The sequence below is a fragment of the Hirundo rustica genome, chromosome 1 (assembly GCF_015227805.2).
Source record: "Hirundo rustica isolate bHirRus1 chromosome 1, bHirRus1.pri.v3, whole genome shotgun sequence".
NCBI classification, from domain to species: domain Eukaryota; kingdom Metazoa; phylum Chordata; class Aves; order Passeriformes; family Hirundinidae; genus Hirundo; species Hirundo rustica.
The window spans coordinates 23,834,118-23,860,818 of NC_053450.1; the positions used below are offsets into that span (position 1 = coordinate 23,834,118).

A 26,701-nucleotide genomic window follows, 5' to 3' on the forward strand; every position below is an offset into this window, starting at 1 on the left:
TTCACCACCGCAAATGGATACATTGAACCACAGCCTTGTTTAAAGTGATGCAGCATTTTCACGTGGAGTACAACCTAGAAGACTGCTGCTCCTGATCCAAGTGAAAGTTTGGAGTGCTGAGAGAGCAGTAAGTTCAGCTACTGAAACAGAAAAGGGGCTTGTGAAGTCCTGATACAGACATAAACCAGTGCATTTCATAAGCAGCTGTTTCAGGCACAAGAGGCAGATAGCAAGGGAATCCTTTCCTTATCACCGTTAAGGAAAGTGCAGGTATTTGGCTGAAGCTTCCATCTAGAGATGTAACACATCTTTTTACAGCTTCCTCCAAAGGCACACGGTGCAGCTCTGCTGTCAGGTTTAGAGCTGGTAGAGAAAACTTGTATAACCAACACCGCTTGCGTAAGAATAGTTCCACATCATTCTCCTGACCACGGGCTGGCTTTGGCTTCGTGTCCCCCGTGCTTGTACAACTTGATTGCTGTTGCAGAAGGGCAACGGATGCTAAACAGCGCTGCGGAAAGGTTGAAAGGAATTGCGCTACACGAACTTGAGAGGAGCGACGAGTTCTTTACCTGAAAAGAGTTAGTTTTAAGCACGGGAAAAGCCGCAAAGGAAATGTCTCAGGCGGGGCTGAAATTAACCAGCACCGAGCTTGTGAAACCGAGCGGAGGCAAAGGCTCGTCGCGGACTGCGGTGACGCCCAGCGGGGACTGGGGTCTGTGGAGAGCGGGGGCACCGCCCCGCTGCTCGCAACCCCGACTGCGGCCCGAGTTTTAGCAGGTGAAAGCTTGGACTCGACGATCTCGGAGTTTTTCCATCCTCGTTCATTCTGTACCACCGCGTGTGCTGAGGCTACGCCGGCTCTGTCTCCCCCGACGGCGCTGAGGGCGGCGGGACCCGCCCCCGTCTCCCCCCCCTCCGCCCCCGTTCCCCAGCCCGCCCGGCCCGGAAGCGCTCGCGCGCGCGCCGGAAGCGCGTCCCCCGCGTCCCGGCCAAGATGGCGGCGGATGCCGCCACCGAGCTGCTGTTCCTGGACACATTCAAGCACCAGAGCGCGGAGGTAAAACGGGGTTCGGGTCCGCCTCTGCTCTCACCTCCCTTCTCCTCCTCTCCCTTCTCTTGGGCTATTGCCGGCGCCCCCTTACTCGCGCCGGGGCCTCCCGGGCGTGCGGAACCCCCGCTGGGGCGGGCCGCGGCGGCGGTCGGGCAGGAGCAGCCCCGGGGCAGGTAACGTCGAGGAGCTGCCGCCTCCTTCCCGCCTCGCCTGACACGAAGCCTTGCTCGAGCCTCAGTCCTGGCAGCCCGAGGTGCTGCTGGCAGGGAGCGGAGGGTGAGGGAAAAGGAGCGGAGATTTAGAGGCGAGCGGAGAACAAAGAAGATAAGCGTGCTTCGAGAAGGCAGTAATGGAAGAAGTCGACTAGAGGGCCATGCCCTGCCACTTGTGAGATTCCTGATGCTCTTGTGTCGCTGATGATGAGGAGGGATATTTGTGTGTTTGTGAGATATTACCTTAGATTTATTAACTTTATACAAAATAAGTATTTCGAGCTTTTTTGGCAGTGGTAGATCGTGCAAGTATTGCACTTAAGAGGCTGTTTGGATCCTGAGCATCTTTGAAACTGCTGGTCTTGCGGCAGGTTTGTCCGGGGCTGTGTTCAGGGAGGAAGAATGGGAGGGACTGTTAGGTGGAAAGCGATTGTGTACAGTAACGTGAGAAAGACGTTTCGGTTTCATAGAGTAACTCGACTGTGTTCATGGATAGGCATTCGGGAAAGAAATTGGGGTATTTTGAACGCGTGCTGTAATGAAATGTATTTGAAAAGGTTTTCAGGAGTCTTGTGGCTGTCCAGATCCACTGTTTAAGACAAGTCCACTGTTTAAGACGGTGTTAGTCGGGGAGTGCTACCCAGTGCTGTTCCTCTGGGTAGAAACAGTAGCCACTCTTATTCCTCTCCAGAATCCTACGTTCTCTTGTTGAACATTTTTAATCGTGTTCTTTATAAATAATTTTCTGTCACTTTCATTCTTACCAGTGACATTGTCCAAACCTGAACCTTATGTATTTTATGTGTTTCTTTTTTATGTTACGCTAATTCTTCTTCTTTGTGGATTATGAGTGTTGCACTGGAACTTACAGTTTTTGAAAAGTACTGCTGTGTTTTTGAATAGTTATTTATTTGGCTTAGCTGTGCAGTTTAACTGCTGTTGAGCAGTTCTGAAGTAGGGTCTGTTTTAATGTTTTGTAGGAAAACTGGGTTGAATTCACTTGCTGTTTTGCTGATGTTGGTGCATGGCTGTCAGGGCATAATCTTGCATCATTTAAAGAGGAATTTGTCTTTACTTGGGCAGTGCTCCTGGGGATGAAGCTCCCTAGAGCAGCCTTTCCTCCAGAAATCTGAGTCTCCTGCATGACTCAGATCTTTTTTAGAGGCACACATGAGCTCCCACAGCCCTCACTCCATGCATGCTGTGCTCACACTGTTCCTGTTTGTGCATCTGTGCTCCCTGTCCTAGCAGGATTCCTTTCGTTCCACCATCCAGCTTCTAGCACGTCAGCCCACAGGCCAAGATGTTGTATTGAGTGCTAAAAAATGTTGGCATAGATTTTTCAGAAGACAGTAACACATGCCCAAAACCATATCTTAAAAACTGTTTTTAAAACTCCACTTTGTCTGTTTCATTGCTTACTAGCTTTCTAAAAATTTTATTACTTGCTTTCTTCTGGTTTCATTTGCTTTCTGATTGTGGTGAATGAGTTACATTTCGACAGCAGATCAACTTGTTTTTTAATTTTCATTTTTTAGTTGTGTTAATAGAAAGATCAGTGTTTTGGGGGTTTTTTCCCCTATCAGTCTGCTAATTGTGCTTGCTAATTGGAAACGTGATTCTGAGCTTCTGTTGAGACATAAAGTTATATATGTGTATTGTTTTATGAGCATATCTATGCTAAAAATGATGGATAAATGTAATAAGATTTAATGCAGTGAATTTAGTGAGAGAATCCAGCATTAATTATTTAGTAGCTACTACATGGAAAATCACTGTAAGTTTGATAACTTCCTAGTTTGCACAAACATCTTTTTGGAGGGTGTAAGAATTCTTTTGGAGGGTGTAAGAATTCTTGCTGTTTTTGTGGTAAACAGAAATCATATTTGCTAAAGGTTTTCAGGTGTTGCAAAATTGGAAGAATAAACATCGTACGGAATTTTTGTACAGATCTAGCAAAACCAACTTACAGTGTTGTTATAACTTTTAATATTATATTTGAAATATGAAATTTGCTAATGCTTAGAATTACACCACACATCCCTTCTGTCTGGAAAAAACAACCTGTTACTGTTTAGAAAATTCTTGCAAATAAAGTTAATAAATTAGGTAAATTAACTAGTAACACTTTCTAAGAAAAAATAGTGTTAAATATATGAAAAGTGTCAAGATTATACTGAAAACCTTTTTTTTTCTGTGTAGCAGTGTTTATCAGTGTTTAACATTGTACAGAATTGAATTTTGTTATTAAATTGGAACATGTTCTATTAGTAGAGAATACAAGTACATTATGTTGCTTGTGTTTTACATTTCTTAGACTTTGCATCTTCTTTGTTTTGTAGCAAAGTACCAATATTGATGTGGTTCGTTTTCCATGTGTGGTTTACATAAATGAAGTCCGAGTCATTCCTCCAGGGGTGAGAGCCCACACAAGTTTGCCTGACAACAGGGCTTATGGGTAAGTGAAAGATATCAGGTGTCAGATTCAGAAAAACCTTCCTCTTATTTTTTTGTTGGACTTTTGTATCTTAGTAGACTTTCTTATGTAAAAATGTAAAATGCATTTATGTGTTTGCTGAACTTGTAATTATTTTGGGGCATTACTTAAACAGTATAATTTTGTGTGTTTTTTTCCCTTGGTGGTCCTGCTTTCTCTGATAAGGAGCTCATCTAATTTAATTTTACTTCTTTATGTTCCTAGAGAGACATCCCCCCATTCATTTCAACTGGACTTGTTTTTCAACAATGTCAGCAAACCAAGTGCCCCTGTTTTTGATCGTCTGGGAAGGTAACTTCTTTCAAGATTAATGTGGGACTTCATTATCTACCTTTTCTTCCTGAAAATTTTTATAGTGCAGAGAATGCACAATAGAAAATCCTGTATTTCCCATGACTTTCATGTTTGGTTTGGATTTTGCTAGTTTGTGTTCTTATTCTTTTCTTCCGATCTGTGTAGAAGGACAGAGGTTTATACTTAAAGTAAGAAAAATTTCTGTTATTTTTAATTTTTCAGAGCCCTTATATATTAATGCAAAGAATTCTGTAGAAAGATGTGATTTTTCACTCTTGTATGTATTGGTTCAGTGTTTTATCATTGGCTTGTGTGATTAGTATTGCTGTATTTTATTTCTGTAAGCATGCTTTATATTGATGAAAAATGACTTTGTATCTTTCATTTAACAGCCTTGAATATGATGAAAACACTTCCATTATTTTCAGGCCCAATGCAAAGGTAATGCAGTGCGATTTAAACCTCTTCTTTCCCTGCATATCTGTCATTTAGGTGTAAATGTGGTTGTTAGTACTGTGTAAAGTATTTCAAACCTTATCCTAAAACTTGCCTGTAGTTTAGATACTCTTTAATTTAGAATCTTCTTGTAGTTTTTTGTTTTGTCTTTGGTTCATTTTTTGTTGCTTTTTTTTTTTCATTAGTAGGCTGTTGTAGATTAGGGATCTATCAGTCAATGTATATACTGCAAGGAATTTAATGCTTTTAGAGAAAGATTATTTGTTGCAATGACTGATGTGTTTAATGTTTTCTCCGTTTTCAAAATGTGGGTTAAAGAGGTATTTTAATGTTGGAGTTTTCTTTTGGCTTTTACTCAGATACTGTTAGTGATACTAGAGTAACTGTTTTGAAGTTGTCTTTAAGTGCTTTTCCTTTGCTTTTCTTTTTTAAAAACCAACAGGTCAACACGGATGGATTGGTACTTAGAGGGTGGTACAACTGTCTGACTTTGGCAATATATGGCTCAGTTGACAGGGTGATAACTCATGAGAGAGAGTCACCTCCTCCACCACCCCCTCCGCCTCCACCTCCCCAGCAACAGCCTGGACTGAAAAGGAATCCAAAGCATGGTGAGTCTTGGGAGAAGACAGAGATTTGTTTTTCTTTTACAAATCAATGTTACAGTATCTCATCAGAAAAACAAATCCCCAGTTCTTCCACATTTTCAATTATTTTTGATTGACTTTCATTTTTCTTTATTATGTCTTTATTTTTATATTTTCTTCTAGATTTGTATTGAATGGTTTTAAGTAGGGTCTCATCCAGTGCTTTTATGAGAGTGGTTTATTTGATCTGTTGCTAGTTACTTAGGGTGGTCAAAATGCAGTTAACTTGTGTGAACTCATTACAATGTAGATGATTTGAATATTAAAAAAAAGGTGGTTAGAAAAGTATTAAAATCATAACAAGAAAATTTCACAGTCATAGTTAACTTTGCTTATCTGACTTGTGTGAAATACATGACAGAAGAGTGCTTGGCACTGGTTTTAGCATGGCCATGAAAAGAATCCATGGTCAAGTTTCTGCTTCAATTTTGGTTTTAGATTTAAAATCAGAACTATTGTTCAATGTATGGCTAGAAGACTGCAAAATTTGAATGCTATGTGTAGTAAAAAACATTTGTAAACTGTAAAACCAGTTGAGTGAAGTGTAAACTTTTCTTTTTAAAGCAATTCAGATATTACTGACAGAGTTACAATTTGAGTAGTGTCAAAACCAAGATTGGGAATTACTCATGTAAGTTTTAAACAAATATTACATTAAAAAAATCAATAGTGTTAATAAGCTTGTTTCCTGATGTAGTTCTTGTTTACATCAAAAATTACTCCATCAACATGACTTTAGAAAGTCGCCTCATGTAATGGAGAATATAGATAAAATAAAAGCTGGGCAATGGTGTTCCTGAGTCAAAAGCAGCACTGAAACCCCAAAATTTTCTGCTTTTATTCCTGTGGTTTTATTAAATGGAAGATTTTATTTTTCCAATAAATACAGTTGATGGAGAGAAAGAAGACCAGTTCAATGGCAGTCCTCCAAGACCACAACCCAGGGGACCAAGGACACCTCCAGGCCCTCCTCCTCCTGATGATGATGAGGATGAACCTATGCCAGTGTCAGGTAGAACGAGAAGAGACTTTGTTTTATTTGCTGCACATCACTGCTTAGAGGAGGCAGAATTCTGTGTTCCTGTTTCTTGTCTGCTGTTACTTCTGCTGGACAGATTCAGTTTTAGGAAAGGGATTTGGAAAAAAATAAAGTTTTGGCTTTGTTAAATTGCATAATTTTAAAAGATGGTAGATTGAGAATATTGGCTGTTGACCTATACACTGTTGAATATGCTGCTCATGTTTTACATAAGTGTTCTGTTGGCTCTGGTATCCATTGTCCTTGATTATTTTGCAGCATCTGCCATGGTCTCTGTATCGGTTAAAAGCATCAAGAACTCTGCATGTTCATAGCCTTAATGAACTAAGTGATTGTGTTCAGTTAAATCACGTGAAGATTTTCAAGTTGCTTTTTTTTGTATCTCTGTTATATGCGATGCAGGAACTTAAAACATGTATACTGCCATTAAAGACAATAAAAATATTTCTATAAATACATTAGCAAAAGAAAGAGGGCTGAGGAGAATCTCCTTTATTGGATGGAGGGGGATACATGGTGACAAAGGATGTGGAAAAGGCTGAGGTAGTTAATGACTTCTTTGCCTCAGTCTTTAAAAGGAAGATCGGTTACTTTCCTGGTACCCTGGGCTGGAAGACAGACATGGGGCAGAATGAGCCCTTAATAATCAAGGAGGGAATGGTCAGCCCAAGTGTATGGGACCATATGGGATCCACTCATAGGACCAGGCCTGTGTAATATCTTTGAATTTCAGAAAAGTGCTCTTATTTCTGAAACTTTGTATTTGTTTTTAGTGGTTGGGGAAAAAGAAGATGATGTGGACCATAGGGAGGATTACTTTGAGCCGATTTCTCCAGATCGAACATCCATTCATCAAGAAAGCCAGTATTCTGATGATGGAGAAGTAGAGGAAGATCAACCAGAAGAAGGGGAAGATGATGATGATGATGTGGATGTTGAGGAGGAGGAGGATGAGGACGACGACGATGATGATGATGATGATGATGGTCATACAGTAGAGAGTATTGCTGATGAAGAAGAAGAGGAGGAGGAGGAAGATGATGAAGATGAAGAAGAGGGTGAAGAGGAGGAAGAAGGTGATGGTAAGTTGTAAAGTGTTTAGAAAAAAAGGTTTATGAAATTTTGATGGCAGCTTCTTCATGATTAATATGTGCAACGGGAACCGAATATTTTTCCCTTGGTTATTGCAACATTGTCTTATTTGTAGTCATGATATCTCTCAAGAACATTATTTTGCTGTGGGATATTTATTCCTTTTTAGTAAAACTTTCTATAAACAGAGGAAAATAGATACAGTTGTATAGGTGGGAATGAACATTCAATCTTGTTGTGTTTTGTTTATAAACGTAGGAAAGTGGTGAAAGATTATTTCTTAAGTAAAACCCAAATGAAGTTGTTTATGTAATAAAGTTAGTTGTCATCTTCTTGTATTACTTAAAGATCCCACCTATGTCTATGCAAAAATTTCAGGCTAGAAGTTTTATGATAGATGCAATCATTGGAAGAAAATCGGACAACATATTTGTAGTAATGTGTACTCTAGTTAAACTTTTTGCTTTATACATTATTTTAAATGACTCCATTATTACAAAAAAATCACCTGTCAAATGGAACTTTCCACTCGTGTCTTGAAAGAGAGAAATCTTTTTTTATGTTAATATGACATTGTTCTCTTGCTAGTAATATTTGTGTAAAATGAATCGCTACTTTGTATTTGGAAGATATTCTCCACAGTTATGAACTGGCTTATTCATAACTGATTTGGTAACTTAATCTTTCTCTTTTTAGGAGATGATGGCTATGAGCAGATTTCAAGTGATGAAGATGTAATTGCTGATCTGGAACGTGAAACATTTAAGTATCCAAGCTTTGATATTGAATATACTCCTGAGGATCTGGCATCTGTGCCTCCTGTGACATATGAACCTTTTGAAAAGGAGCTTGGACCACTTTTATACTTCAGCTGCCCTTACAAGACTGTATTTGAAAATGAAGTTGCGAAAATAAAGGACCAAGAATCAGAAAAAGAAAATTCAGGGGCAGTGGAAGGCTCAGTTAAATTAACTGAACTGTTGGAATTATATCAAGAGGAAAGGGGTGCAAAGTGGGTCACTGCATTAGAAGAAATTCCAAGTTTAATAGTAAAAGAATTGAGCTACCTGCTGGTAAAAGACACAAAGCAAGACTATATTACCCGCCTAGTAGACTGGACCCTGCAAGCTTTAAACCTTCAGGTGGCTCTCAAACAGCCCATTGCTTTGAACGTTCGACAGCTCAAAGCTGGGACAAAATTGGTGTCTTCGTTAGCAGAATGTGGGACTCAAGGAATCACGGCACTCTTGCAGGCAGGAGTTATTAATGTGTTGTTTGAACTGTTGTTTGCAGATCATGTATCATCCTCCCTTAAACTTAATGCTTTTAAGGCTTTGGATAGTGTTATTAGTATGACTGAGGGAATGGAAATGTTTCTAAGAGGTGGCACAGATGTACATGAAAAAAGTGGTTATCAGAAACTCCTGGAACTCATACTCTTAGATCAGACTGTGCGAGTTGTTACAGCTGGTTCTGCAATTCTCCAGAAATGTCACTTCTACGAGATTCTGTCAGACATTAAAAAGGTGGTTGATCAGTTAGCAGAGAGCACTCCTCCTCTTCCTAATCACACAGAGCCAGAACAGGATCAGGAGTTGGCAGGACTTGAAAGAACCAACCAAGAATATGAAAATGATGTGGAGGCTCCTATGGACATGGATCATCTTTTGGAATCGTCTAATATAAGCGAAGGAGAGATGGAAAAACTTGTTAGTCTTCTTGAAGAGATCTTCCATTTGATGGAAACTGCTCCTCATACAATGATTCAGCCACCTGTGAAATCTTTCCCGACCATGGCACGCATTACAGGCCCTCCAGAAAGGGATGATCCTTACCCTGTCCTGTTTAGGTACAGCAGTTGCAAATTCACTTTCTAGAGTGTATTTCCTCCAGCTTGATAGGGATCTATTTCAAGGGTGACTTTTTTGAATAACACTTTGTTAGATATTTCACGTATTTCTTTATGCCAGATTCTAGATTGTGCATATAAGGTCTGAGAGGGTTTGATAAGTTAATATATCTGTTATTTCGCTGGCTTTCAATCAATGTAGAATGCACCTAGCCAGAAGTTAACGTCTCCTTATTACTGGTCATGTGCTCACCTCTCAGTTGCATTCACAGGTGCTGACTGGTTATGCTAGGTGCTGTCCAGTTTGAAAATGGTTGCAAATCTAGAGTGCTTCATTTGACATCTTGGAACATGTCTATGTGTATGGATAAAATAGGTCTGGAATTTCTCAGTCTGCATGTTGGGGTGGCAAGATGCAAACTGGCCTCAGATTCATGAAGAGGTCATACAGTCGTGTCTCTGTAGCTCACTTTCACAGCACAGGCCTGCCTTCAGCCAGTTAAAACATCTTGTGGGTTCTTACTCTTTTAGCAAGTTTCTGTCTAGAAAGTGCTTCTCTAAATGCTGACAGATTTCTTTGGTAGCAGTTGTGTGGGTCATGGCTGAATATAAGCATCTACAAGCAAAGAATCTTCAGAAATTGTCTGCTAGATGTGCTATAATGATTGATTTCCTAGCACATTTAAAACATTGAATCTGCCACTGATGATGATTCAGATGCAGCAAATTTAATAAAATACAGTGTCCTGTTTTGTGTGTAGATATGGTTGAGGGTTTTTTTTGTTTGGGGTTTTTTTATGGAGATCAGAATTCTAGGACTTATTTCTTATAAATAGTATAGCAGTTACATTTTGTAAGGTTTAAGTTTTGTACTACTTCACGATTAGTTATTATTTCTTGTAGTCCACAGAGCAATAAGTACTGAAGATAGAAGATACGTAGTTTTATATAATGTTATTGTGCAGTGTTGACAAATATTTGTAGCATTGCTGATTACTTTCCTGGTTTTGGTTTGTTTTTTGGTTTTTTTTTCAGATATCTGCACAGTCACCATTTCTTGGAATGCATTACCTTGCTACTGTCTCTTCCAGTGACAGGTGCACATCCAGGTGTGCTTCAGGCTATCCGAGATATATTGCGTTTCCTGGCACAGTCACAGAAGGGTCTTCTTTTCTTTATTTCTGAGCACGAAGCAACAAACTTGTTGGTTAGAGCACTTTGTCAGTTTTCTGATCCAGATCAAGAGGAAGGTCTGCAGTCAGATGGTGCCAACGAGGATACTTTTGCCCTGTGGCTCCTGCATTCAACACAGACATTACAGTGCATTTCGGAATTGTTCTGCCACTTCCAGCGGTGCACAGCCAGTGAGGAGACTGACCACTCAGATCTGCTGGGAACACTTCACAACCTTTACCTGATCACCTTTAACCCTGTGGGAAGATCTGCTGTGGCTCATGTGTTCAGTCTGGAAAAAAATCTCCAAAGTCTTATTACATTAATGGAATACTATTCCAAAGAAGCTTTAGGGTAATGTATGCATTTATTTATTTCCTTTAGTTTTGTAATTTTAGAAGTATATTTTATAAATAATTCAGTAAATCTAAAATTTTTTTCCTTTTCTATCCTGATGTTTTTATTTAAAAAAAAAAAACACTTTTTTATTATTTTAAACTTCATTTTTAAGTAGAAGCAAGTAATACAAAATCAGGCCTGTCATTTGTAGTCAAGTACTTAATAACCCAAATCTGTGTAGGTCATCAACAAAGTTCTTGTAATGTATGTAGGACAAACTTTTGATTATGTGAAAAAATCAGTATGTAGACAGTTTTCAATCAAGCATAAAATGTTGCCTGTGAAACAGGGAAGAGGCTTGACTGGGTACAGAGAGTGCTGCACACTACTCTGGGGTGCGAATCTCTCAATTCTTCAAGTTCTTGTAGATGTTAAATACAGTCATTGTTTTCTCTGGACAGGCAGTTGTACTACTTTAGGTAGCAGTGATTTTAAAATGATATGTGAAACAGATGAAATTACATAAAAATATTTGCATGCCACTTGACTGGGTCTCATGGTTTGTTGATGCTGAAATAAATACGAATGTGTATAATGCAACAGAAAATGTTCACTTACCAAAAGCATAGGAGGAAATTGTTTGGGTTTCTTTCACTGATTGTGGGGCAATCCTTGTTGAAGGCAGAAGTTCTGCAGGTAAATTTTTAGGGGTTAAATAATGAAAATCTAACAGATATCCAGTTGTATTAGCTGAGATCTAAAGAAAATCCTTATTGTTGTTTCAGAGACTCAAAGTCTAAGAAGTCAGTTGCTTACAATTATGCCTGCATCCTTGTTTTGCTGGTGGTACAATCTTCCAGTGATGTCCAAATGCTGGAACAGCATTCAGCACCTTTGCTGAAGCTTTGTAAAGCAGATGAAAATAACACCAAGTTGCAAGGTACAGTAAGTGTAATTATCAACTGAATTGTTATGCAAGGAAGAATTGGTGCTTCACAGTTGTCTGGCTTGGGTAATGAAATTAATTTTCCAGTTGTGTCTGATTAGTTGAGTCATTGAGACAATATGCAATTTTTTTTCTGTTAACAAGAGTTAAATAGGAAATTATAGTTAAATTCTTTTTCAAGTAAAATAGCTACCATGGATTTCGGATAATTACAGGAAGTTTGAAATTATTCAAACTGTGTTGATAATAGGGGAGCAAATTTCTGTAAAAGTGGACTAACTAGTCAATGAACTGAGCCTTATTTTTGTTTACAATCGCTATTGTTGTGGTTTAACCTCCACTGGACACTAAGTACCACACCACTGTTGCTTACTTCCCCACCTACCCCCAGTGGGATGAGGAGGAGAATCAGGGAAAAACAAGTAAAACTCATGGATTAAGATAAGAAGTTACATAATTGAAAAAAAGTAACATATAATAATCCTAATAATAGCAATAATAATAATAATAATAGTAATAGAAAGGAGAGAAGAGCTAAAACCCAAGAAAACAAGTGATGCACAGTGCAGTTGCTTACCTGCTGATCAATGCCCAGCCCTTCCCCAAGCTGTGATCAGCCCCTTCCAGCAACTCTCCCAGTTTTCATACTGAACATGATATCCCATTGTACAGAATATCCCTTTGGACAGTTTGGGTCTGCTCTCCTGCCTGTGCTCCCTCCCAGCTTCTTGTGCAGCTCCTCATTCACAGAACATGAGACAATGGAAAATCCTTGATTTAGGATAAGCACTGCTTAGCAACAACCAAAACATCAGTGTGTTATCAATGTTGTTCTCATGCTGAATGCAAACCACAGCACTGAACCAAGCTGCTAGGAGGAAAACAAGCTCTATCCCAGCTGGAACCAGGACAGTGATGTAGTCTGACAGGATCTTTACAAATAAATAATCCTGGGATTGTTTTTGTTTTGAGGGACCTAGGTAGGCATAGTCCATGTTACCCTTTACTACATCTTTTGATGTCCAAGCTGTGTCTTGGTGTGCTCCAGGCTTGTGTTGACTTACAGATCAGGCCTGGGACACTCAGAAAAACCCTCCTGGGGACTATTCTGACACCTGAACATTGAAACTGATGTCCAAAGTTGTGCTCTGCACTGGTTAACTGGCTCATGTAGACATACCAATAATTTCTTCCAAAATGTAAATGCACTGAAAGAAATCAGAATTCTTCCAAGTTTTTGTTTAAATCTCTCCTCTGTCATGCTCTTATTTTTACTCCTCACCTGATCATCAGACCACTTCATGAGAAGCAGGGCTAGTTTATTAAACCAAATCATGCAATCAGTCGGAGTCATGAATTCATATCCACTAGATCTTCATGTTCTAATAAATGTTTTCAGGAACAATGGTTTTTAAATCTTTAAATATCTTGTCCCAGGAACCTGGGACTTAGAGGTTATTCTAGACTAAGAGAGAGACTGATAATCTAAGGACTTCTAGCGTGAGTGCAGTGCAGGGCAGAGATTGGCTCTGTTTGGGCGCTTGATGGAAGTTTTGTACTCAGATGGTAATAGCCTATTCTGTACATTAAGAGGAATGTGTTTTGGTGCTTTTCTTTAGCTGACAGTGCCCCTTAGTGTCTTGTAAAAAATGTTGAATTACAGATAATGCAGATAATGAGATGAAAATGAATTGTCTTCAGATTGACTTGAGCCAGATTTTGTCAGTGTGCATAATATATAAAATATATATATATATATATTTATATATAAATAAAACAACATTTTATTTTTTCGTTGCTTTTCAGCTGGCTACACCTGTACTATATGCCCCACAAATTTCACACTTGGCTTTAGTACCTATTGTGTAAATTAAGTACATTTTGATTGAAAAAAGTTTTATGATCATGAATTCACTGACTTAAGTATTTTTTTTTCCCCAGAGCTCAGCAAGTGGCTTGAACCTTTGAAAAATCTTAGATTTGAGATAAATTGTATTCCAAATCTTATTGAATATATCAAACAGGTCAGTAAAATAATAGGTAGATGCTATCTTTTATTTATGTTCTATAAGCTTAGACCTTTTGTAGTCAGATATTTTGTCTTAGTTGTCTCATATGTACTAACATATGATATTTAAAAATACAAACTGTTATCCAAAAGAGATGTTTCTATTAAAGCTTATGATCTAGGCTGGGTCTTGAATTGTTATATTTATTGAAACAAAATCTAAGGTAAATATATGATGCAAAGGTCTAATTATTTAAATATTTTAGTTTCCTGTAAATCACAATGCAAATGTTGCTCTTTTTTTTTGTTTCTGTCTTATTTACGACTGCTTACCAAAAGGTGAAATAATTAAACTTAAATTTTGTGAGTTACTTACAGTAACTAAATATAGAATTTGAATACTAAGCGGCAATACTCATAAAGTTCTTCTTTGTAATACAGGCTCATTCCTTTTTTCTTTTTCTCTTCCCCTAAAAGAATATTGACAGTTTGATGACCCCAGATGGAGTTGGTCTTCCCACTGCACTTCGTGTTCTTTGTCATATTGCATGTCCGCCGCCTCTGGTAGAAGGTATGGCTGATGTATTTGTATTTGAAGTACAAATCTTTCCTGAGTCTTGTACTTAAATTGTGACTGTGATTGCTCAGGAGAAATTAGAAATACAGAAATGTTATTTCTTTTTTGTACAGGTCAACAGAAAGACCTTAAATGGAATCTTGCAGTTATTCAGCTCTTCTCTTCCGAGGGAATGGACACCTTCATCCGGGTGTTACAGAAGCTGAACAGCATCCTTATTCAGCCTTGGCGACTCCATGTCAACATGGGCACCACGCTGCACAGAGTTACTACCATTTCTATGGCCCGCTGTACTCTTACACTCCTTAAAACCATGCTAACAGAACTCCTGAGGGGTGGATCCTTTGAATTCAAGGACATGCGTGTTCCTGCAGCACTCGTTTCTTTACACATGCTCCTCTGCTCTATTCCTCTCTCAGGCCGCTTAGATAGCGATGAACAAAAAATCCAGAATGACATTGTTGATATCTTACTGACTTTTACACAAGGTGTTAATGAAAAACTTACCATTTCTGAGGAAACTTTGGCGAACAATACGTGGTCTTTAATGCTGAAGGAAGTTCTCTCTTCAATTTTGAGAATTCCTGAAGGCTTTTTCTCTGGACTTATATTGCTTTCAGAATTGTTGCCTCTTCCACTGCCCATGCAGACTACTCAGGTATAACTTAGATGTATTTAGTTTTTAAAGAATTTTTATTTATATATTTTGACCATTTTTTGTAGCGGTGGAAAGAACAGATCCGTGAAACAATGAATTAAAGTTGTTGTAAAGTATTTGTGCTCGTACAGATTCTTTGTAGATAAGTCTTTTTCAGCAGAACCAAAATTGGTATTATTTGGAGCATTTTTCTTAAGTTAGCAGTCATGTGTTCTTCTGTCCCTTGTGAGATCATCTAGACTCCTGTTCTAGACTTAAATGACTGTCTCTGAAGCTTTTAACTTAACTCTGAATGCTGGACTTGGTATATTAAGGCTCTTCTTTTGTCATGGATCTTGAATTTGTGATCTTTAAAAAGTAAGCATAAAAGCTGTGTGACAGTTCATGCTCCTGAAGGAATATCTAATTTGCTGGCTCATGCCCTGTCATTTGATGACAATGAAAATGACATTTTGTATTTTTAATGAAGATGGTACTCGTACTACGTCTTTTTTATACATTGTGATAGAATTCAGGTCTTATCACAAAAATCGACAGGAAAAACCCTCCTGCCCTTCTGTTCCTGCAGGTAATTGAGGCCCATGATATTGCAGTGGCACTCAACACCAGGAAGCTGTGGAGTATGCACCTCCACGTGCAGGCCAAGCTGATCCAAGAGATCGTTCGATCTTTCTCGGGTTCATCTTGCCAGCCCATTCAGCACATGTTGAGGCGGATTTGTGTTCAGCTGTGCGACTTGGCTTCACCAACTGCTCTTCTCATCATGAGGACGGTATTGGATCTAATTGTAGAAGACCTCCAAAGGTATTTTTCTTTTCCCTTGCAGAGATTTTTGTTAATGGACTGGTAAAATTCACCTTGCTTCTGTGTGGTAGATTTAGCAGGAGTAAAATACTTTTGGAGATATTATTCATTATGGGCTGAATTAATACTTATTCCAGTGCTATATGCTGTGTCCTGATAATGCAGACAACCAGCTCATACATCTAAGTTTTGATGTAGACAGTTTCATGTTGCATGTTTATGGTAAGTATTTTAGGAAGTTTTTCTTGAGGCTGGCCTTGCAAAGCCTCATCTTACCTATGAAGTGCTTTTAAGGACCTTATTTATGACATAAATAAGAAGAGCAGGCCAGTAAAGTTTGCTATATTGGGATTACATATGTGTGTAGATGTTTGTAAACTGAAGGAAGTTGAATGACACAGGTTCAGAGGGTTTTGAAACTGAGTGCTCTTTCTTTAAAGCATAATTATCCACTTAGATACTGTTTATATAGTAGCATATTTATCTTATAAAATTAGATGCCCTACGGTACATTAAATGCATAATAGATTAATTAATTATGTGACCAGAAATTCTTCAGTGAAAGTTGAGCAGTTTTCAAAAAGTAAATGGAACTCTAAGGTGAAGTATGCAAACCAAGTGCATTTTTTCTAAAATGCAGAATTCTATGATTCCTGTGATGGTTGTTTTTATAGTTTCTTAGATCACTTTAAAACAGCTTTTTCACTGTGTACTGATGTACTGATACCCTTTCAGCAACACAGAAGATAAAGAGAAACAGTACACTGGACAGACCACTCGACTGCTCGCTTTATTGGATGCCCTGGCTTCACATAAAGCTTGTAAATTGGCTATTTTGCATCTTATCAGTGGAAATACTAAAGGAGATGAAAAGTATGCAGAGGTTTTCCAGGAGCTCTTGGCTTTGATGCGATCAGCTGGTGACAATGTCACTCATCAACAGTGTGCTGAATATGTAACTTCCCTTTTGCAGTCCCTCTGTGATCAGGTATTTGCTATATTTAATGCATAATGTGTATTGATTATTGTAGGAGTTTAATTAAATGAGTTTGTTTCTTAAGTACCCCTTCTTCCCCCCAAAAAATTTAAAAAGAAATCAACATTGTTAAAACACAAAAAGCAAAAGTGTGCATGGTTGGCTACTTTGGCAGATGTGCTGCCTTCTTGTTCTTGACTGTGAATACTTTCTAGTTTATGACATGTCTTCTGCATTATGTGCACTATTCTGGTAGCTCAGTTGAGACCAGAAACTGAATGGCACAAAGATTTCCTATCCCATCAGCTGAGAGAGGGATGCCATTTTTCCATGTGGGCCACTGGCACAACTTGAGTTGTCACTGTTTACTTCTTACCTAGTTAAATAAATATGTATCTCTTAGTGGTCTAACTGAAACCTCTTGAAAATATATTCCAAATATGAAGATATGTATGCTATACTGCACTGTAAAACTCCTCCATTAAAAAAAAAAAGTAGAAGTTACTAGAGCAAGGTAGGAAATGTTAGTTGAAAATTGATTCATAGACTGGCCATGTAGTTTCTCATTAGTATGTGCACAGATTTGCATGTCATTATTTGTCTCATTAGTGCATGTATTTATTTGGTCTAGTGCTTACCCATTTACATAAAAGACATTTGGCTGTTGTTGGTCAGTAGAGATAATCATCCATTTGCATATAAACAAGATCTCTCTGCCCATACAAATTCGTTGGGAAAATCAATCTTGTTTTATTTTATGTAAAATATGAAAGTGACAGAAGGTCCTACACTTCTTGTGTGGTATCTTCAGCCTCTTAATTTTCACAGAACCACAGAATCAAAGGATATCTCAAATTGGAAGGGACCCATGAGGATCACCAAGTCCAACTCCCTGCCCTTCACAGGAATATTTAAAACTAAATCATGACTAAGAGTGTCATCCAGACGCTCACTGAACTCTGACAGGCTTGTTGCCTAATCACTTCCCTGAGGACCCTGTTCCAGTGACTGTCCAACCTCTCAGTGAATAACCTTTTCCTAATGTCCAACCTGAACGTCCCTTGATGCAGCTTAATTTCATTTCCTTGTGTCCTGTTGCTGGTCACCAGGAGGAGAGCACCTGCCCCTCTGCTGCTCCCCTTAAGGCACTTCTAGATAGCTGTGAGGTCACCCCTCAGCCTTCTCTTCTCCAGGCTGAACCAGCCAAGGAGCTTCAGCCTCTTTGACCAGTGTTTTGAGGTTAAGGGACACATTGACTATCTAGGCAGGAAACTGTGTATGTTACCCAATGACTATTTGGCTTTAATTTTAGCTCTGCTACGATATTTCAGAATTTGAAGCGTTTACGTTTTAGAAATAAGTAATGGTGTGTTACCCTTAGCAGAACTGAACAAAAAGGATACTCTGGTATTTTGCTGGTCAGTAATAATTGAAATACTGGAATAAGATGATAAAGGGATAATGAAAGAACCCAGTGCTTCTGACTTTGTGTATGGTTTATATTAACTGCAGGCACACAGAATGCATTTTTACTATATGTATATAATCAATCTTTTAGGATATTGCGCTTATTTTACCAAATTCATCAGAAGGCTCTGTGTCTGAATTAGAGCAGCTTTCCAACTCCTTACCAAGCAAAGAGCTAATGCCCTTAATTTGTGACTGTCTGATGGAAACATTAACCAATTCTGAGAGCAGTTACAGTTGTCTGCTGACGTGCATCCGAACAATGATGTTCCTTACAGAGCATGACTATGGCTTCTACCACTTGAAGAGGTATGGTATTCTATGATCTCACTGACAGCTTAAAATTGTTTAAAACTGTAGTGTGAGATAATTACCTGCATGCTTAGTAGAAAATGTTGAGGATAAGGCCCCTAAGCTTTTGTTTCTCTTTGGGGCTTCAGTGTTTTACTCAGTATTTTGGTCTTCTTTCACGCTCTGAATAATTTCTGCAGTGTGCATACAGAAGCATTTAGTTACAAAAAGGAGACAAAGCACTGAAAACAGGTTTGTACACTCTGTTTCCCCACGCCAAGGCTGGAGGATTAGAATGAGGTATAGTACTCTTGTTCTTTCCCTTTTGAAACACTCAAAGAGCTCTCATCTGGAACACTGGAGAACTGTCTGTAATTCCTCTATTTTTAGGGGATTCAGTTTGCCCTTCCCTGAGTGTTCTGACCTCCAGACAATTAAGGCTTTAGAAATGAGTTGTTTTTTCCAAACTATTTCTATTAACTCCACTCACTTTGAACAGAATATATATATACGTGTATTGGGCAATATTGTTTTGACACTTGATTCTTTGTTCTGTATTTGAACCCGTTTCTGTTTGCTGAAGTTGAAGTGCAGAGGCAAAAAGGTGAGGTTTGCAGGGAGAAAAAGGAGCCATGTCAATTCAAGATTGTTCAAAACACTTTTACGTTGTGGTGTTGGACGCAAGAAGCCATACAACCACCAATGAAAAATTAGCAAATTACAGATCCTGTTCTTTCTATGATCCCATGTGTCCAGCTGTCAGCTTCAGTGCACAACCTTGCTATTTCTGTTCATGCTGCCTTTACAGTTTTTTTTCTGCAATTAGGTATCATGGGATGGAGTGAAATTGTATGTGCGTGCATGATCCTGCTTCATACATAAGGTCCTTGTGCAAGCACATATTTCTGTACTTCAGTTCCTTTTCTGCTAAAGGTGAAATTGTAATTTTTTGAATGTTTTGGAGGTAGTATATATAGCTGTGTATGTGCAGTCTGAAATATCTGCAGACAGTACTGGTGAAAACAGGAGTAGTACAGAGAAAATAATGAAGCTCCAGCTTTGTAATCAAGGCTGAACTTGGTAATTGTAAAATTTGCCAAGTTTATTTTGCATATATGTCATTTTCTTTTAACCAGTTATGGTGGAACGGTCACAATGTATGTACTAATAAAGTATTTTCCCTCTTTTTGCTTTTAAAACAGCTCTCTAAGAAAACACAGCAATGCTCTGTACACTGTATTAAAGCGAGTAATAACTAGTTTCAGCAAAGACACAGGTGAACTGGCCTCTTCATTTTTGGATTTTATGCGACAGATTCTAAACTCTGATACGCTGGTAAGTGAATATGTATTGAATGCTTAAACTCAGCTGCATTTCTCTGAAATCTGCAGTGTGAGACATGTTCAGGAACGATTATTTCAGAAAGCAGTTGATTCTGCAGATTGCTGGGTAAGGCTTTTCCATCAGTAAGTGTTAGTGCCATCTTTACTTTTTAATGAAATCTATGAAAACTGTACAGGATATATGTTTAGTAAGTAAGAGGGTTTTTCAGTAGGAAGAATGGCATATCAGTTCATACTGACTTCCTAAGTGAATAGTATGGTGTGGTATCCCAGTTTTAGATTCACAGCATCCTGTTAAAGAGCTGCTGTATTGATGTGTAGCGTAGAAAGAACTATAAAATATTTGTTAATTCTGTGATACAGACCTCATCTTGTACAGGAAAGGGTTGCTTTTGTCTTGATGCAGTATATAAACTTGCCTGTTGAAGTGTACTTTGTTAAAATTATTTACATCATATGTTTTTAAATAGAGAGATAATTTTGCTAGATTTGCTCTCATGTGTGCTTGAATTCAAAGTGGTTTGCAGTCCAGAAGTACTGAACATTTTTGAGTATTTATTCCCCAATTGTCAAATATTTCAGGGATGTTGTGGAGATGATGGAAGCCTTATGGAAACAGATGGATCCCATTCAGGCAGATCGCTGGGTCTTACCACTGCAGAGTTAAAACATCTACTGCAGAACAAAGAAGAAACCCCAGAAAGCCTGCTTCTTGATCTGGAGAAACATATTATGGTAAAAGAATTGAAATAGTGAAGTTGATGTTGCAGTATTCTATTAGCACATCCAAAGAGCCCAGGCAGTTAATGGTGCATGGAAGGCAGTACATGCCTACAAGCAGAGGGTGTAGGGTAGTGGTGAAGCAGATTATTAATGTAATAAACAGGAGCCCCAGCTTAGCAGTGGCTCAATGTTACTGGTGACTGGTAACAAGTGGAATTAATACTGAGCTGGACATTGTTGGATGTTTTCATCAGAGGCCTGAACAATGGATACATTCTCAGTGAATTTGTGGATGCCAGTAGGATGGGGGACGGGGGTGACTAATTGACATACAGCAAAGCCTCAATCCAGAGAGACCTCAATAAATACTTTAGGATAGATTTAGCTGAAAGTTTGTGTGGTTCATTAGGAATAATGCAAAGGTCTGCATTGAAAGCAGGATAATCCCATGCCTTGTTGTAGGCTGGGCTGAGAAGGGCCAGGTGGTTATGTTAGTTTGATGGGTTAAATGTGGGCCCACAGTGCACGGTCACTAGAAACAGGTGAGTGTGTGTGTACTGAGCTGTCCTGGAAGGAGCATGGCCAGCACATCCACGGCCCTTGTTGTCTCCCTCCATGGGATACTGCTGAGCTCTCATGTGGAGTGTTGTGTTCTCCTTTGACCAGCTTTGCCTTCTCACCAGTTCTGGAGAGGGTTCTACTGAGGTGGTCAGGAACCTACAGCACATGGGCTAGAGAGAGAGGAAGAAGCTGGGCTTGTTTATCCTGGTGAAGAGGGCTCAGGAGCTATTTCAGAGTTTGCCACAGCTGTTTGGGGAGATAGCAACAAAGATGATAGACTCAAACTTCTTTGGTAATGCCAGATGATAAATCAAGAGGCAGTGACCCCAAGTTGTGGCTTCAGAGGTTCAGGTTGATATTAGGAAAAAAAAAAAAATTAATCACTGAGAGAGAAGTGAAGCACTGAACAGGCCAGTGGGGCTGTGGGTTCTCAATCACTGGGACTTTTTTTGGACACGGCTGGATAAAGATATGGCTGACCTGATCTGGCTTTGATGATAGTCCTGCTTCAACCATTGATGGTGAGGACTGCACTAGAGGGTGTGCAGAGTTCAATGCATCCAACTTTCCTGTGGTTACAATTGCAAACTTAACTCTGATATTCAAATCTGATTCTGTGTAACTGATGGCAGCCATACAGTAGATGGCTAATTTAAGAGAGTCCATGAAACAGCTGCTCCACAGCCTATTGATCACAAATGCCTTTTAAGTGCTATGTTCCCTCCTGTCCCTTCCCTGGCTGCCTACATCTATTAGGTACGAGATTAAGACACAGGACACAGAAATTCTTTAACAGAGAGCTTCTTCAATAAAACATGGGGCACTGTCTTCCTTGGGACTGTTATAAAGGATATTGCATCATCTGGGAATGAAACCTAGAATGTGCATGTGGTGACATGGTTTGTTTAATATCACACCTAGGAACTCTCTGCTGTTGTTTGTATAGTCAGGTGTCTTAATTTCACTATTTGTGGCTGGGTAGACTGTTTTATAGCACCTCCCCATTTTTTTAAATAATAAGCAAAACATTATTCCTTCTCTGAGGAGGGGAAAGTATTCTGACTTGTTTTGTGTTGACATAGGATCGTTCTAAGGAAGATGATGGCCTCGAATCCTTACTGGACAACATTGTTGGAGTAAGGCACATGTTGGAATCAGCAGGTGATTCTTGTCCACTGAGTGACCAAGATGTTGAGCCTACTCTTTCTGCACCAGACTCTCTTCAGAATTTGTTTAACAACAGGTAAAGTGGTTGAGTGTGTCATCAGTCTACCTGTGATTTTATTTGAGAAAATGGAGTAATTTATGCATACATAAATTAAGTATATTAAAAACAGGATCTAAAGAGCACTGTTGTTGCTACTACTCCCTAGTCCCACTGTATTTAATATCATGTGAGTATCAAGGGTAAGGCAGCAATGTTCACCCCAGGTTCTGTTCTGTGGTGCTGTGTACACTTGCAGTTGGTTGTGGTTCATAACCAAGCAGGCCTTTGGCATTGTTTTGTTGTAGGACTACCTACGTGTTGGCAGATGTGATGGATGACCAGCTGAAGTCCATGTGGTTCTCACCCTTCCAGGCTGAAGAAATAGACACTGACCTGGATATGGTAAAAGGCTTCATTAATGTATCTGAAGTGGATTGAAAAATGAGGGTTAATCTGAAATAGTAGCATCAGAAATTCATATGGCCAAATGGTTTGTTTTCCTGAGCTCAGCTTTCTGACTTCACTCAGATAGAGAGGTTGGCATTTGTTAAAGGGTTTGTCAAATGCCTTCAGATTGACTTGGAAGCTGCTACAAAATTGGGATATTTTGCAATTTTTCCTAGGGGAACAGCTGCTGTTTGTCAGTCCCAAACTGCTTTTGCGCTGCTGTTTAGGCTTTCATCAGTTTGCATTAATCATAGAAAAGAATGTGATTTAGTTCCTTTTCCTTGCTTGTCTTCTCTCATTGCAGTAATATCCACAAGAGCCTCATAGCTTCACTTTATTTATTTAAATATTTGCTCTGATGTGACAAAAGTGGAAAACATGGCAGTCATAAATGAAACTACATGCACAAAAGCTTTTATAATCTAAAGTTTAAAGCTAATAGTGAAAAACGCAGTAGCCTTCCTGGTTTTTTAGCACTAAGGAATTGGCAGTGTCCTAATTTCTTGTGTGAGAAATAATCATTTTCTTCTGACTTCATTGCCTTAATTCTTTTTTACTTTTAATTTACATGCAAAGATAGTTATGTTTTAATTTCTTAAGCAAAACCAAAACTCTATAAAAGTGACATTAATACATTTATGGGACTGTAGCTTAAGCAAGAGAATTGTCTCACTGCAGGTGATAAGACAGATGCTCATATTTGAGAGCTATGCCCTTCATTCCTTGTGTGTTCAGATTTGTCAAGATAATTTGGTGCAGCTCTGCTGCAGTTTGTTTTGTTACTGCTGCTCTTTTTTTTTTTTTTTTTTTTTCTGGAGGTGCTAGTAATGACTGTTTTGATTAAACACTCTCTTTGAAGGTAAAAGTTGACTTAATTGAACTGTCAGAGAAGGGCTGCAGTGACTTTGACTTGCAAGCCGAATTGGAGAGGTCATTTTTGTCAGAACCATCATCTCCTGGACGCACAAAAACCACAAAAGGGTTCAAGCTTGGCAAGCACAAGCATGAGACCTTCATAACTTCAAGGTAAAAGGAGTTTAATGAGTTAACAGTGTCTTCAGCATTGTTTGTATGTTGTCAAAATGTCAAATACCTCTCAAATTGCATCTCCAATATGGAGAATGCCTGACCATCAGTTGTACAGTGTTACCTTAGCTAACTAAATCATGGTTTGTCATGACAGTGGGAAATCTGAGTACATAGAGCCTGCAAAGAGAGCTCATGTTGTGCCACCACCCAGAGGAAGAGGAAGGGGAGGATTTGGACAAGGAATTCGGCCACACGATATTTTCCGTCAGAGGAAACAGAACACAAGCAGGCCACCCTCCATGCATGTGGATGATTTTGTTGCTGCAGAAAGCAAAGAAGTGGTTGCTCCAGATGGGATACCACCAGCCAAAAGGCCACCAAAAGTGTCACAGAAGATTTCTTCGCGTGGTGGGTTTTCAGGGAATCGTGGAGGACGAGGAGCTTTTCACAGTCAGAACAGGTTCTTTACACCACCTGCTTCAAAAGGTATGTTGGTTCCTGTATTGGAACTGGAGTAAATGCATGCTAAAATTGCTTCAGTAGTACTAACCGAATTTCCTAGCAGTTCATCATCCTCAGTGTGAGATCTTCCTGTAGCATGTTGTTGCAATGAGTTGTTTAGCACTAGGAAAGATTCTCTTGAAGGTGAGAGCTTCCAAAGCTGTACTATTGAAACAAGGTTCTGAATTCCCATACTGCTTTTCTGCCTCTCTTTTACAAAAGGAGTCAGCTGTTTCAGCAACACTTGGAGTCCTTCCCTGCCTTTTCAAGTACCACAGTACATCCCTAGGTTTAAATGAGGCTTTGGAATAAAAGGATGGAAGATCCTGGCAAGAAAAAGATGCAATTCTCAGTGAACCTGGAGATTGTAGTCTACAGAGTGTTAAATTTCTTTCGTACATAGACACGATTGCATTCCTTTCTTTTCATCTCATAATTAGGCCTAGTCCTTGCAAAGTAGAAAGAGAAAATACTTCTGTTTATAAAGTTATAAATACTAGGATTTATTTTACCACAAAATCTGAAAGTATAAGAGTCTGTCTTAATACACTAGATAATGTGAATCCTTTTAAATTCGAGTTCTTGCCTGATAAATAGATCTGTTCTCTTGATTCTCTGCGGAGTAGAGTAACTTGTAGACTTGAAGTTGGAATACTGCAGGTATGTTGATACAGAGTATCTTTATCTATTTGAAGTATGTAAATATTATGTTACCACCCTGAGTATTGTGATGATTGAAAGGAACAAAAACCCCCAAACCCAGTGATGTTTGCTCAACGGTGTGTTGGTTTTTCTTTCCCTATGTAGGAAATTACAGTCGTCGTGAAGGTGCTCGAGGCTCAAGTTGGAGTGCACAGAGTACGCCCAGGGGAACCTACAATGACAGTAGAGGTGGTCAAAGCAATTTTAGCAGGGGTCCACTGCCACCACTGAGACCATTAAGTTCAGCAGGTACATGGTATTCATATGGGCATCGAACTATAGAGAATTCCTTGAATTTCATTTTTGCTTTACAAATGAAACCATGCAAGGATGCTGCAGACACCTTGAAATTCAGCAAATGTTTTAAGCATATATGAACAGTTGTCACTGAGACTGTGTCAAATACGTGCTTTCGTACGAACGGCCCTGTAACCCATAAAACTTGCTGAATTGAACACTTGATCGCAGAATCTTAATTTTGCACTCAGACTTTTGTCATTCGATTGTCTTCGTACCTCCAAGGTAATCATAGCGCAATTAAAGCAGCAATGCTTGCCTAAAAGAAAAGTGAAAATTAACAGGAGGAAACAGACGCTGTTTGTATCTCATCCTGGTTTTGTTTCTTACGCTTTGGCAGCAGCTACTCCGCCTAGGGCTTTTTTTTTTTTTTTTTTTTTTCCAACTGAGTATACTTTTCTTTGCTTTAAGGCTACCGACCGAGTCCTCGCGATCGTGCTTCCAGAGGCCGTGGAGGAATTGGACCGTCTTGGACAAGTGCTAATAGTAGTAGCAGTGGTGGCTCAAGAGGGAAATTTGTTAGTGGAGGCAGTGGAAGAGGTCGTCATGTACGTTCCTTCACACGATAGAATAAGACCTAATGGTGGAACAGCTCAACCTTGTGGACTTCTGTGAAGATGACAAAGAAAGCAGCATCACTAATGGACCAATTCAGAGATTCTGGTATCTGGAGGACACCAAGAGAATATTTTTGTCTGAAGAAAAAGCTTTTGTTTGATACAAGACTTGAAATTTCAATAAAATTCAAGACTTTTTGTGTACAATTGTAAAATTTTTGTTCCTTTTGAGAGAATGTTTTTGGTTTTTTTGTGGATTTCAGTAGACGATACTCAGTAAAGCACCTCTTTGAGTTAAGACTTGAAGGACTTCTTAAATATTCATTGTGCCAAAAGAAAGGTGCAAGTGTTTTGTGTGTGACTTATTACTGCAAGAAAATTAAAAAATATGTATGTAACGCAATTTTGGTTTTTTCTCTCAGGTTTAGAGCCATTAGCCCGTTTTTCCTTTGGTTTTTTGTTAGCCAGTCTGGGTTATTAATGAATGAGGTGTATCTGCCAGCAGATGAAGTAGCCGGTGATAGAAGAAGAAAATAATTAATCAGTTAAAGAATACAAATGTAAATGTAATTTGTGAAGGTTTTGTTCTACATCTTGGGTAATGAGATTAGAAACTTCTAAGTCCCACATCACGTAAAATTTGAATAACATCTGTCTGTAGCTTCAGGGAGAATAACTCAACATTCCATCACTTACTTTACAACTCTAGCTCATGCATTAGGGGCACAAGAGTTATTTCATTGGAAAGCAGTATATGCTTTCAGTTAAAAAGCAAGATACTCATACCCCTAGAGTACCTGGAGTTAATTTGTTCCCTGCCTCTCCTCTGCCTGACAGAGTTGAGGAGAGGGCAGAGACACAGGTATATAACCTGAGCAACCATGGAGTGCAGTAGTGATGTTAAACCTTCTCTATAAAGAGCTGGAGTTTTGTTCCTGTGATTAGACTGAGATAC

The 26,701-nt window shown here is 39.0% G+C and overlaps 1 protein-coding gene and 1 long non-coding RNA gene across 2 annotated transcripts; one reads left to right on the plus strand and one right to left on the minus strand.

The window, feature by feature from the left end:
• Positions 1-977: 977 nt before the first annotated feature.
• Positions 978-26,046, plus strand: VIRMA (vir like m6A methyltransferase associated). Its single transcript, XM_040057430.2, has 24 exons — positions 978-1,060; positions 3,609-3,724; positions 3,968-4,054; positions 4,450-4,498; positions 4,956-5,124; positions 6,050-6,172; positions 6,973-7,281; positions 7,988-9,140; positions 10,176-10,667; positions 11,438-11,592; positions 13,540-13,622; positions 14,084-14,177; positions 14,297-14,841; positions 15,410-15,645; positions 16,381-16,633; positions 18,180-18,397; positions 19,582-19,714; positions 20,305-20,457; positions 22,089-22,249; positions 22,519-22,615; positions 23,520-23,686; positions 23,844-24,175; positions 24,998-25,141; positions 25,601-26,046. The coding sequence occupies exons 1-24, from the start codon at positions 998-1,000 to the stop codon at positions 25,756-25,758; spliced, it is 5,490 nt and encodes a 1,829-aa protein (XP_039913364.1). The 5' UTR covers positions 978-997; the 3' UTR covers positions 25,759-26,046.
• On the minus strand, positions 5,988-12,330 carry LOC120749771 (uncharacterized). The gene is made up of 3 exons (XR_005699779.2): positions 12,176-12,330; positions 11,271-11,342; positions 5,988-10,437 (listed from the first exon to the last, which is right to left on the minus strand). It is a non-coding gene; the product is annotated as an uncharacterized LOC120749771 (long non-coding RNA).
• Positions 26,047-26,701: the final 655 nt, after the last annotated feature.